General features: G+C 47.7%; 1 protein-coding gene across 2 annotated transcripts in view; it reads right to left on the reverse strand.

Moving 5' to 3' along the window:
* Positions 1-14,393, reverse strand: part of LOC119161140 (growth hormone-inducible transmembrane protein) — a 49,862-nt gene that overhangs the window by 4,738 nt on the left and 30,731 nt on the right. For both annotated transcript variants that reach the window (XM_037413490.2, XM_037413489.2), the window contains exon 6: positions 6,385-6,556. In XM_037413490.2, the coding sequence (XP_037269387.1) occupies positions 6,385-6,556 (172 nt within the window). The remainder of the gene's footprint in view (positions 1-6,384; positions 6,557-14,393) is intronic.

A 14,393-nucleotide genomic window follows, 5' to 3' on the forward strand; every position in this document is an offset into this window, starting at 1 on the left:
CCTCAAAACGCACCAGAAGCATAGTCTGAATGCATTCGGTGCTCATGCCTCCTCTTCACTAGCTTCCGGAGTTCCAATGAGGCTGTTCTTTTCTTGTTGGAGACAATGCTGGGACAGTGGTCTTTTTCTCTCGCTCTCCTGGCACCAGTACTTGTCGCATTCATGTCCATTTCACCTAAGATTGCCGTTGCAGAATTCAAATTGCCCGTGTTGAAGCGCAGCACTGCTTCTGCAACAGCTGCTTCAACAGCGAACAAGGACGCATGGTGCTCCTTGGGGGCCAAACTCCAGATTACCGAATGTAGGCTCTCGTTGGAGTTCTGCGTTTTGCCGCGTTCGCACCCCTGAAGCAGGGCTCTTTCCGAAAGCCGGGTATAAACCGGTAGTAATGCCTCTGCCACGTCTTTCGGTAGATTGTAGGCATGCCTGGGGTCGGGCTCACCCTTTGCTTTTGCGGCATTGTGCTGACACCATGAAGTTTCACCAGCTGGGCACAGACTGTGGTCCGAGCATTCATCAGTGGAGGTGACGTGGCGGTATGTGGCCATCACAGCCTTTTGCATCTCGCCCACGTCACCTTCATGCGATTTCAGAGCCCGGCCATAATATGTGCTCAGCCTGGTGATCAGCTCACCTGTGAGCCTGCCTTTCCCACCAAGGCCTCTTTTCCCATCGCACTTTTGTTTATGCACCAGGTTTCTCAATGCGGTGCCCATCCGTTTCTGTACATGATTAATACAGTCTTCCTTCTGCACGTCAATGTAACCATACACCTTGGCGTCTTGTATGGCGCAAAATGTCCTAGAGTCTCCATCAGACAGCATAGTTGTGTAGCGCAGGCCATGGCGTTCAAGCGACCTCTGAAATAGAATTAGAGCCGCCTCCACTTCCATTTGCCCCGCTTTGCTGTTCGTATTTTTTTGGCATTTGTGGTTAGCCTTCCATTCTTGATAGCCCTCACTACTAGGCTTTGGGCCCACCACGCAGCCTAGGCAAAAGTTGGAAAGAACGACGTAGTCCAGTCACGTAGCCACTAAATAATTCGATAACTGTGCCCACGCCGATGTGGGAAGAATGGCCTCGCGTCTTCCACGTGCCGTCGTAGCTAACGGCAATATTGCCCCGGTGGCCGAAGCACAAGTCATCATAAATTGTTCTAACCTTTTCCGCACATTCGCTCATAGCGGACTCAGCCGCTCGCGTTGCAGCGGGTGCCAGCGTGTTCTTCAAATGCCGCTGAAACGTCTTGTGGTGCATACCGCGGTGTGAGATGCCCATTGTTGCGAAAATATCGTTCATTTTCGTTTGGCCGTTGCCGGTAGCCACCATCGCCCTCGAAGCGAGAAGATTTACTTCAAACGGATTGCACGTTTTCGTGCCGTTCGCGCGGGGCGAAGTCCATTCATTCGCGATCTCGCCGCACCTTTCACACTGCACTAGCACTTTCACGGCAAGTCCGTAGTCCCGATCCCCTCTGACGATCGTAGCCGGTCCGTGGCAGGCTTTGCAACAAACACAAGGCACCCATTATCGCGTTTAGGATATCTAGATGCATAAGCAGATAAGGAGCAGCGTGGTCCGAGTCCTGTGCGGTTGCCTCACTACAACTCGCGGTGAAAAAGTCAATTTTCCGTGCAGTTGCTGGCGCCGATGAAAGCCGGTCGAGCGTCGCTTTCTCCCGGGCATGATTTTCTTCAACTTCGGCGTTTGTCACCACCTTGGCGTCGATTCGTAGTCGTCCGGAGTTCGCTTCACCGGCATCGTCGTCGGAGGCAACGCGCTCGGTCGCACCATCGCTGAACGGCCGCGGAGCGTCGACACATCGTTCATCGGAGTCAACAAAGGGCTCTGATGACTTCGTAGACTTTCTCCCACGACCTTTGCGTTTCCTGCGACCAAATGCGTGCACGGTCCGATACTTTTTTGCGTTTCCAGGCATGGCGATACGATCAGAAGCTTCAGAGTGCTCTGCCGATTTCGAGGCGTCACAGCGGTAACCCTTTCAAAATGGCGTCGGGTCGCGTATGCAGGCGCAAGCCGCGAGCTTCCAGCCAACCGGAAAGCGCTATTTCAGTCACGTGCGCCGTTTAGCAAATGGCAGTGAGCGCGGCTCTTCGTCTTTGAGGCCCCGTTTTTCGAGCCGGGGAAACGCTCAATGTTGCTTACTGAATAAAAAAAAAAACAGCTGAAAACGCGTTCTTTCAAACAAGACCAAAATGGCGCCGATCGAGCGCGTAGTTCCCGCGTATCGTAGAGCCGAAACCTGCGCTATTCGCCCTCAATTTAAAGGGCAGGACGCCCGTTTTCGGTTTTTTAAAGTTGAATAACGATAAAAGTTGATGGTATTCGGCTATGAAATTTTGTAAATAGGTGCGCAATGATGTCGGGAACGCGAAAAGAAGGTCCGCGAAAACTCGATTTTTTGGCTGATTTTCGGTCCCGAAGTGCCGCGTCCCCCCTTAAGAGGGGACGTGCCTTTGAGAACAAACTTTCTTGTTTTGGTCGGATGATGATGAACATCGGTACAGACACTAAGAATGGTCTCACCGTGCATCCACAAAAATTTCGAGGCGATAGCACAAATAGTTAATGAGAGACAAATTATTTTTCAATTGAACCTCGTGGAGGGGCTGGAGGATTTATAAAATGACAAAAATGGTTCGTAATTGCTCTATCCACAGCCAAATGTATGTTGAAGGGGGCTGCATTCTCAAAATAACTTATTTGCAACACTAAAACTTGTAGTTTACGTTTTCTCCAGCGACACTGCAATGAGAACACTTGCACTACAAACAAGAAACTCTATAAAAAATTCTTTAAGGAGTACAATAAAAAACCAAGATCGCAGCCCCCTGAAGCACAGTTCAAGGAGCATTACAAAATAAACGGAATCAAAATCCGTACAGTCGTTGCCCAGATATCTGCTCCACGAGCTGAGTATAATGCCAAAAAAACAGTATTGAGAAAACTGCGTTTAAAGGTTCAACTTCTTTTTACTTCTCTAAAACACCTAAAGATTGTGATCTTAGGTTTGTCTTGTGATATTCGACTTTTCAGGTATCTGGTCTCTGACCAGTGTGCCTTGGTTGCCCTTTTTTTTTCCCCCATAATTTCCTTTTGATGTTTTACAAAGAACAAGTATGGATTTCAAACCAAGTTCTTTGTATGAAGGAGTGGTGTGATAGGCATGACAGAAAAGATTGTAATTGAATGAGACCATATACTGAATTCATTACACGTATTTCCTGTGCCGAAGTTGTAATTAGCATAATTATGTTCTTGATTATAAGTATTCACTGAACATTTCTTTATTTAGAGAGAGGTTTATTGCATCAGAAAAATGGATCACACCATGACAGCCTATGCCTTCTTTCCAAATAACAAAGTTATGGGCAGAAAACTGGTGGCACAGGAATTTTTAGCAGTATATTTATGACTTAAAACAGGCATATAAAAATTCTTGCCCTGCATTCATACGTGCTCTTTTGCCGCTCTAGCTGTGAAACGCATCATCATACAGCCGGTCGCGGAAACTCTAATCTAAAGCAATTCATTAACCTCGGAACATTCATAGACGTTCGTGGCGATATCAAGCACGGCTCCAAGCACGTCTGAATCGCATCACAAAAGCTTATTGACAGCACTCCGTATGACTGTGGGGTGCGCGGCCGCGCGGACAGTGCAGCCGGCGCGTAATGCACTTGCCGGCGGCGTTCGATGACGATGTGCGAAATGGCTAACTACGAGGACAAAAAATTGGCACGCACTGCACTTGGCATCACATTTTCGAATGACGACGCGCGAAACTGCTAGCCACTGTTCCGAGCAATCCATGGCAGTGAAGGGGGGGGGGGGCTGACGAGCTTGACTGTGTTGTCCGCTGCCGATGCGTTAAATGCCCATACGTGATTCAGAGGAGCTAGCGAGTGATGTGGTACATTACTTGCAAAGAAGCACGTCGCCAAGAGTGCGCTTGCGCGTCGCTCCTGCTTGCAGTCTCGCTGTCAGCGGAGTTAGGCATAAAGCCAACTCCGATGACGCGCCGCACTCGCAGACCGCCGCGCACCGCTCGTAGTAATCTGATCGTGCGTCCGGTGCCGCCACTCATAGCAATCAGATCGTGCCGCCACTTTTAGCTTCATTGCTTGCAAAGAAGCACGTCGCCACGAATGCGCTAGCGCGTTGTTCCTTCCCGCAGTCTCGCTGTCGGCGGAGTTTGGGCTAAAGACGACTCCGATGACGCGCGGTGCTCGTAGACTGCGCTCCCGCTCGTAGTAACCTGATCGCGCATTCGCTTAGTGCTCGTAACTAAAGCGTAGTTATATCTCAAGTGGTTATCAAGCCGTGAACACGTCACGAAGTGGGGATTTTCAAGAGCCATGTCCTCGCATTGCACAAGCAGCAGACGACGATCTCCCAGAGCGAGCATCGGGCCAATGGCGAGGCGAGCTGAGGCAACATGGCGGCCACAGCGAATCAAGGGCCTCAAAATGACCTTCAAACATTTGCTTTTTGCTCGCTTGTTGTTAAAGGGAGGAGCCAGCTGAGGCGGGAAAGTTAAACACGGAGAAATGCTCTTTCCGATGAGCCCAAGAAGTCGGCTCCCGGCCCAAGCATCGCGAAGCTATTATTTTTTGAAAATCGGCGTTTTCTTGCCATTTCCAGAAAAAGTTTTGCTACCTAGGTGGGTGAAACGAATTTTCCGAAGCACTTCTGCGCGGTTTTCAGTGTAGATATTTTGGAACCAGATAGAAAAAGGGGTTCAGAAACTGAAAACTTGAGTTTCAAAGAATAGATTTTTTTGCCATTTTTCGCGATCCCAACGCCGCGTCCCCCCTTAAGCGTCATCCCAAGCACAAAAAAGTAGCTGTATTTAACGCACGACCACTAAGCAGAAAGTGCCTTGAAATAGAAAATTCCAAAGTTTGCTGGGTTGACTTTAGTTGCCCCAGCACACGTGAACAGCTTTGGTGACGTCTAGTAGTTGTCGTGGCGCGCACCCAGCTAAGCGCATGCCGGCCACGTAAATACAGTTGAACCCCGCTACAACGAACGCCGCTTCAACGAAATTCCCGCTACAATGAAAAATTCACGGTTCTCCGTCAGCAGTCCATAGGAGCCGATGCATAAATATTGTCGCCACAATGAACACTTTTTCTTCTGCCGTCCCGCTTCAATGAAATTTCACGACGAGATTCCAGGCTCAGATATTTATTGCTATACAGTAAACCGATATTTAACATTTTGATGCATTTTCAGAACCTGAAAATACGTCGACGAAGTCTAAAGCATTGGCACCACCAGAAACTACCACTGTTCAGCAAGCATGGGCGCTGCCATTGCTCAATAGCGATGGCAATGAGACTGCCCTGCTTTGCCAAAAAGAGGGCAGTCTCATTGCCATTGCTATTGAGCAATGGAGGCACCCATGCTTGCTGAACAGTGGTGGTTTCTGGTGGTGTCAACGCGCGTTTTAGACTTCGTCGACGTATTTAAGTTTCTGAAAATGCATCAAAATGTTAAAAATCGGGTTTACTGTATAGCCGCAGACGATCCGCAGCTGAAGCTCAGTTGCTTAGTTCATGGTTTCCTTCGCGCAGCTGCTGGGTGCATCTGTAGAACAATGCCTTTTCCGAATCCAATGCTTATCATTTTGTTCACGCTTGACCAGTGTGGTAACTAATGAGAGCGGCTGTTCGTCCGCATTATCAACAAAATCAGCTAGCCGCCAGTGATGGATGATAAGAATGGGATGAAATAATTCAAAAGTCACCGCTTCACGATAACCTGCTGCCATCTTGGTGTTTTGACGGCGGACAGCTGTTGGTAATAACGTGTTAATGCAACTGTTTGGTTCGTTCACGAAAGCAATTGTGGTCATTGTTTTAGCATGCTTTTCACCATGGCCTCGCTATTATGCATGGGTGAGAATCATGACGTGACGCTGCTGGGATAGAATAAAAAGCAGCGAAAACTTTTTGAATTTTGAGAATACGGTATTTACTCGCATAATCCTCGCACTCGCACATTCTCGCACCCCCAACATCGCCCAGAAAAAATACGATTTCTTTTTTTCCTCGAGTAATTATCGCACTCCGACTTGAGGTTCAATAGAAGAACCCCGAGTTGTTAGCTTTGTTTTTGGAAGTCGAAACACCCCTTGGCACAGGTTTAGCGCAGAGTTGCCAAATTTTGAGGAAATGTAGCTGGATGTAGCAGCCAGGGCACTTTGAGGCAGTGTGGCGCAATCGGCCCAGAGGTAGCATCGCTGCTTTAGTAAGCATTACCATAACAGAGCAGGAAATGCGACAACCCTGCCACTTCATTATGCAATCTGCCTGTAACAACACCAAGACACAAAAAATCAGGACACGCTGTACTTACGCATTGATGGGGTCATAGGGCCGTGCAGCATACAAGGGGTAAGTCTCCGCCATCCTGACAATGCGCTGAGTGTCGTAGAGGAGGAAGCCGCCGAATAGCACCAAGCCCCCATACATGCTCAGTGAGTAGAGGCCGGCACCCAAAGCTGTGGTGGGGGGCAGGAACATTGAGCCTGGAAAACGAGAGGAGAGCCAAATTCAGACTGCATGCCCAAAAAAAAGAAAACAGCGGCTGTACAAAATAAGGTGTCCTGCAAATCGATGGTGCCACATCCAAGTTATATACACAGGTGTGAGCTGATTGGCATCATTTCATGTAGACCATTCACAATAATGAAGTTGTTCACAGGATTAAACCCTACCTCTGTAAGCATTGAACACCCATGTGGTCAGTGGAAGCTTTCATTTCTCACAGTAAAACACAATCAATGCATGGTGGTGTGAAAGTACACCCCAGAAAGTTCAAAACTTAATAGCAGAGGATACTACAAAAGTGCAAACCACGAAGACAAAACAAACAGGGCTGGTACTTTACTTGGAAGTGGCATTTATTACAAAACAAAATTCCTTCAGCTAGATGCCATACAAACAACAGCAGCGCAATTTGTTGTTTCAAAATTTGAGCTGCCTATTGGTGAATATACAAATGACTGCACAATTTATAAATTGAATTCAAAACAGTGTATTATTGGACTTACGGTAGGGGAACATGACACATTCTCTTGTACATTGCAATAGAAATTCAACAACACAGAACACTAAATGGAAAATGAAATATGACTATTCTGAAATTAAATGGGACACGATGTAATGTCATTGAATATGTCACTGAAGGCAACATTTTGACATGGGCACTTGCGTCATCAAGGCAGCAAATGTTTTCTTTAGCAGCGTTTTGACGTGTTCAGGTCACTCTTCCCAACCCACTGCATTGAATGCTTTAATATGATGAATGTGCTGACACTCCTCATAAAAAAACGCGAGCAATAGGACATTTTCAAGCAATCCCAGAACCCCCCGCAGGCGCGTGAAGCAGTATGTGAAAGTGTGTATGTTGAATTGGTCAAACGCGCCGGCTGTTTCCCCCCCCCCCCCCCCCCCATTCACTACTTGTTCGCTCAGTGGGAGCAACAAACGAAAAAAAACTGTCACCGCTAGTTTGCTAATATTACATCCTAAATACTATACATGTCTGAACACACCTGCATTCATCTCTATGGATAAAATGAGAAAGGAATGATTCAGGCAGAGTAACCATTACCAAGCAGATGTATACAGGATGTAACAGTTAAGCAACATGCGCATTATCATGTGCCAATAAATGCAGTCAAAATGTGTTATCGCGAGAATTATTTGAGCTGAAACACAGATTTCATAATTATTCAATGATTGCTTGTTCACAAGCCAAACAATTAATTGTCCGTGATCGAGTGTAACCCAACTACAGAGAGGTGTGACAGTGTTCAGGTATAGAGATTATAATTTGATTTTAATTGACAGGTAACGCACTGTAGCAAGAAGTGCGCACATTCTAAACGTGTGTTAACAAATGGGGATGGGAGTGCAATTTATTAGCGAGACTTCTTGCTCCCATGATTTACAGTTCAAATTAACAAGATTTTACTATGTGTGTGTTAAGTGTGTGTGTGTGTATAATATATATATATATATATATATATATATATATATATATATATATATAAACTTCGTTAATTCAGTCACTGGGGCCGTGAGAAATCTTCGAATACGCGGATTTTCAAATTAACAGGACATACGAAAAAAATGGGAGGCAAAGAACTTGCAATAATTTGCAGTAATGAGAGATGATCATTTGCTGTGCCGACTAGTTTGTAGTTCCATTTGCTGTGCTGACTAGTTTTAAGTTTCATAGGTTATGTTTTCCCGCAATACCTGGCCTTAATTTTTGCTAAAAAGTACAGAGGAATCGTGGGTCTCACTGCTGCCACGAGGAAAAAAAGAAAAAAAAAGATAACGCAGTCGAGATCAACTGAAATGTGCAACTGCGGAAAACAAGATGTGCTTCACTGCAACACAGTGGCGACAAGCAGGCAGCATGTCCCCTGCTCCTCGCTGCGTAGGCACCCCATGATGTGACTATTCGCCCATTCTTTCTGGTAAAATAAAGAATTTAGTAATGACCAGAGTGACGAAATCCGCACTATGTTTTGTCTGAAAAACATGATCATTGAAGCTTTTGAACTTTGTTTTCGAAGTAGGCATTGCAGGCACAAACTCTGAAAGCGGTGCAAGTGCGCGAATTGCTGGATCCAGCAATCAGAGGTTTGCATACATGGTGAATTCCACCCAACTGTCCTTTATTAAATTTCTTTAGAATCCCAGAAAGAATGGTTAAATTATGACGCTGTAACGTTGCGAGAAATATGCAATATGCTGCCCGCGCGTCACCGCTGTACTGCAGTGAAGCACGTGTTGTTTTCCGTAGGTGCATGTATTGTCACGGGGCTAGGGTGCCAGGTGCCACTCATTAGTATTGCTACGTTTCATTGCCTTAGGCCCTAGTTTCACTATGGATAATGTGGTATTTCACGAAAGTAACTTTAGTTCCTGTCGAGAAGTGAAAACTTGCTTCGGTGCGACCTCTCTTACGAGATCGATCAAGGGAGGCGGATGCTTGTGAAACCACAGAAGTATGAATGTATTCGATAACAGCTGCGACCACCCACCATGCAGCCTAACAAAGGGACGCGGCTGGACTTGTTAGACAAGTCCTCCCGACGCCAGCCGTACGCTGTCACTATAACCCAATGTAATTATCCAATGTGGGATACCTACACAAAGTTGAGCCTTGCCGCCATGAAAATTGGAAGTAAACAGAAGTGAGGAGAGGACAGGAAAGATAAAAAGCCTGAGAGAAAGACAAAGATGTGAGAGGAGAGAGACAGGAAAAGGCCACTGCCGATTTTCCCTGAGTGGGTCCGCACAGGGGTGCAGTCTACGTAAAGCCGGGGCCAAAGGGGTGTGTTGCCTCTGCCGAGGGGCCTTAGAGGTCCTATCACTCGGCATTGGCTCAATCCCCAGGATCCGCTTCTCCCCAGACACGGCAAAGCCATGCACGGCTAAGCGTGGGAGGGAGTCGATACTCCCCCGTTAGCTCGGGTCTGTGGTGTCGCTACACACCAAACGCCTGCGTAAGCAGACGCCCCTGCGGGGAATACCTGAGGTGTGGATGCAAAAAACTGTGCTGGTGGCGCCATATTATGATGCATAATTACACTAAAGCATACAGACCTACTGATGCAATGACTCAAGTGCAGGCAAAAAAAATTTTAAGCAGCAACAACTGCTTATGTACTGTGGCTCCTTCTTCCCATCCCCTAACGCAAGGCACTTCAAAGTACACTGTAACCGACCCAAGTCTCTCAAAACACTGTAACCAACCCAAGTCTCTCAAACAGACATTGCTAGGACTACTATTATTACACTTGTGCAAATATTGAAATGTTTCAAATATTCAAACAAATAACGCAATATTCAAATTCACTTCGAATGAAATTTAAGTTCTTGAACATATTAAATTATTCGAAACCAATGAACAGGTGCATATTAGTCTGCATGTGACACTGTGTAAAGGTGGTTGCACTGCAGCAGAGCGGTGGTGAGCCGTGAAAGCACCTATCCAAATATACATAAGTTCGCATTTAACTCCCTTGTAAGAGTAGTTTCACTGCAGTGGACTGATGCTAAGCCGTGAGAACACATATCCAGGGAAAATTCACAAAGCTGCAAAGCCCCAATTTAACCCTCACATCCGATTCACTTTTTAAAGCTTAAAAGCTTGTTATACCGACTTGGATGCTTCAAGGATAGCACATTTTAAAAAGTACCATATTTTACAGGCTATGACTTGCATTCTATTGAAAGCCAAATCCTGCTACTATTCGAAGTTGTTTCCGCTTCGCTTGATGCAGAAAATGGCATTTTCACAGGCCTTGTAAGTACTGTTGCGAAGCGCGCCTCCGACGACGTTATGAAGGGCGCCTCGAAATCTCACCGCTGCAACCACCGTTTCGAAAGACGGCGACGCCAACACGGTACCGAAGGCGCCACTGCTTCGAATTCAACCGGGAAGGTCACCAGCCGTTTCGTAGCGTAGGTTTCTCAGCTCGCGACTGCTTCTGCGCAGAGCTGATAGACGATCGGACGATACGACGGTGAGTTAAACAAGGCTTATGTACAGCATATATACAGAGGCATTACAAATTCGGCACTGGGGCCGACAGAGACGCGAAGAGCCGAGCTCTTCTCTCTAACAGATAGCTCTACTCTCAAAATGGGCCTGCTGTCAAAGGGGTCTCTCTCGACGCGCCGCAGGGCTTCTTTTATATGCCCCGGGTCCAACCCGAAGCGCCGCTGGTCGCGAGGTCAGAATCCTCCAATGAGGTCGCCGCTAGGCCGCGTCCTTCTTTCTCATCGAATCTGGAGAGGCTGCGCTGTAGGTGGCTGCACCCAAGGACGAGTGACGTCGCCGCGCATTGCGTCAGCCGCCAGACAGGAAGACGCCGGTTGTTTATTCGACGGCTCGCTTGCTGAGGTGACTCACTGCACGTGGGAGACAGAAAGGCGCCGTGTGTTGACGCCGTTGAGCTGTTGATCGCGTCAGGCGGCTCGCGGGCTGGCCTTGACACAGATTGCCTTTTTCAGAGGCACGGACGTTTGCTGTCGACTCGCAGGCATAACAGCACCCCCGCCGCCAGACAATGCGCCGGAAAGACGAGCTGCTTCCACGTGGCTCGGATGTCAAGCGCGCTCGTTCGCCAGGTCCCTCCAGGTTCGCCTCCAGGGCCATGGGGAGAATGCAGCTCCAGACTCTGTTCCGGGAACACATCCCATTCTTGAGGACGCATCCCAGCTCCACTGGCTTGTTGCCACAACTTGTCGACCAGCTTCGCTCGTCTCTTCTGACGATCTTTGGTTTCAGCACTTGACGATGGTTCTGCCACTTGCTAAAAATGGTTCGACAACAGACAACACACGACACAAGCAAGTGCCCTCGCTCACCCGACAAAACACCAGACAAAGTATAGTACAACAAATACCTAGGTACGTGTCTATAGGAATTTCGTTCCCTCTACATCAAGAGGCACATGTGGGACACAAGACTCTTAAAATGAAACTCAAATTTTTTTTTTACACGTACAACAACGTAACGAATTAGAATACAACATAAAGTTGGCTCCTTGAGCTCACTCTGAACGAGAGCGCTCAGCTCAGGTCGTGATGAGGTCAAAATTTTGCCCCGAATCGCCAGCGAGAAACCGAAAGGTTGAGAAGGTACTAGCTAGAACGCACTGCTCGATGCACCTGCATTAGCGTTAAGCTTTTCCTTTTTTTTTTAGCGAACGTCACAGTTGTGCAATTGGAGCATCATGCTCCACCTCAGTAACCGGCCACTTTTAGGCGACGATACCTATGCGGTACCAAGAGCGGCTCACACTTGCGACGTTGCACAGGGGAACAACAATACGGCTTGCTACGGATTGACTCCTCACCCCTTAGCTCGATATCGTGTTCGGTCACCCTCGTGTTTCTGGGGCGGTCCGAAAACACGTCTCCAAACTCGGAAACAATCCTTCTCAGGTCCTCCTTCCGGACTTCACTTAGCCTAGGCTCTAGGTTTATCTGCTCCCAGATTACCTCCGATCTCCTTTCGATTACATCAAGAACTAAAAATTTCTGCTTCCTCTTTCTCTGAAGCATTCAACAGCTGATTTACGACCGCTTGATGTTGAACGTATGGTTTCATCAAGTTGTAAATTTTGTTCGGCCGCCTTCCTAATTTCACTTCATAAATGATATCAGAAAGCTTCTATATTACTTTGGCGGGCCCTTCCCAATGAACCTCAAGCTTGTTTCTTTTAGACGGCCCCAGCAGCATTACATGACTTCCTACTTCAAAAGCACGATTCTTTGCCGATTTGTCGTAGTACTCCTTCGACAACATTTGTGAAGCTTTCATGTGGCTTTTCTCTAGCGCTTTAATCGAGAGGACCTCACGCTGCTCTTGAATGAGCGTCTCTCGATCAACCCTCGACAGCTCACTCCAATTTTCCGCTACAGGTGAGAGCGTTGCAGCCCTCTCGCTCTGATTCAATGGCGCCATGTCGTCTCCCCCTACGCATACCGCGCCGGTCGCTTCGGCGACGGGCCGCTCGCGTGACTGCTCACATGACTCACGCGGAAAATTTCCTTTCTGGGGTTCCGTCGACCCGCCGACAAGGTCACTTGAGAGTTCACCGCATTGAACAAGATCTAGCTTCTGGAAAAGCTTCCGCGCTTGCGATCGCGTGAGGGCCATGTACGCTAAGTTGGGGAAGAACGATTTACCCTGCTCTTTGAGAAACTGCTCTGAGTTGTTGGAGAAAAGATAAGGAAAACGATCGGGAAGCGCGGCAGACACAGCCGCTTCGGTGCGAAGCTTACCGAACGGGCCTTCAATGACAACCGTGGCGATTGGTAAGCAAGCACTCTGCTCCTCGGCGACTTGCCTGATCCACGCGCATTCTCCCGTAAAGTCATCCGGAGATACCAATGAAGGATGGACAACGTCCATGGTTGCCGCTGAGTCTCTAAGTGCTGGACACGCTTTCTCATTCACATTAATTTTTTGGAGATACGGCTCCAACAACCGCATGTTTTTTTCTGATTCTCGGATTGTTGTGAAGGCAAACTTTTCCTGACAGCTTATCGCGATGTGTCCTTCCTTTTTGCAGTTGTAGCAGATTAGCGGCTTCCGTTTGTTTTCCGATTCTAGGATAGTTGCAAACTTTTGCTGACAGTTTATAGCGATGTGCCCTTCATTTTTGCAGTTGTAGCAGATTAGCGGCTTCCGTGATTCAAACGCCCGTGTGATAGAAACCTCACTCGATTTCTCCGCTTACGTTTGCCCTTCCCCTACAGTGTGATTCGTAAGAGACGCGCCCTTCTTGAAATTACGGTGCGGAGCGGGTTTCCGTTGATCAGGTTTCCTTGAAAAGCCCTCTTTCCTTTCATCCTTTTCAACGCGCACTGCCCTGCTATGCAACTTTCGGCGAGTATAATACTCCTCAGCTAACTCTGCTGCCTTGTTTAGCTGTACTTCACCAAGTCTGTCCTGCAGCCAAAGTTTGACATCCTCCTCGATGCAGCGGTAGAATTGCTCCAATGCAACGCATTCCACCACTTTATCGCGGTCGTCATAAACACCTTTGCCCTTGAGCCATTCAATTAAATCGGCTTTAAGACGAAACGCGAAGTCAACGTATGACTCATTCCCCTTTTTAGCATACCGGAACCTTTGCTTGAAAGCCTCGGGTGACAACTTATAACGTCTCAAGAGCACTTCCTTAACCTCGTCATAGCTCTCGAACGCTTCCCTCGACAAGCAAGTTATCGCGTCGGACACTTCGCCGGAAAGAAGAGCTAACAGGTTCTGCGCCCAAAGAGACCACTCCAAAGCGTTTCGCTCACAGACGTGTTCAAACTTGACGAGATACTTCGCCATGTCCTCGCCTACTACGAACGGTGGCAGTTGGTCCCGAATTCTAAAACCGCTGACCTGAATTGTCGGAAAAGCTACGCTAGGCGCCTGCGAACACTGTAGGATTACCAATTCTAGTCGTTTCAACTCGAGGCGCTCCTGTCTCTCGGCCTCCTCGCGGCGTCCTCGCCTTTCAGCTTCTTCACGTTCGCGAGCTTCTACTTCTCGCCTTTCAGCCTCCTCACGGCGTGCTTTGATATTCACCCAGGCCTCATCGACTTCCTCAGCCGACACTCCCTCATCCTTCATGATCTCAAGGATCACTTGCTTTCGTTTCGTACAGCCTAAAGTAATGCCGAGTTCCTCACAAATTTCGATGCGTTCCTTCACTTTAAGGTTCTCCATCGTTCACACTAGCCTCTTGCTGTTTGCCCCTGTTAACAATTTACTTGTCGTACCCACTATAAGTCAACTAGCAAGACGCGCAAGCAATTTTTCCCACTCCCGTGTTC

The sequence above is a fragment of the Rhipicephalus microplus genome, chromosome X (assembly GCF_043290135.1).
Source record: "Rhipicephalus microplus isolate Deutch F79 chromosome X, USDA_Rmic, whole genome shotgun sequence".
Taxonomy (NCBI): domain Eukaryota; kingdom Metazoa; phylum Arthropoda; class Arachnida; order Ixodida; family Ixodidae; genus Rhipicephalus; species Rhipicephalus microplus.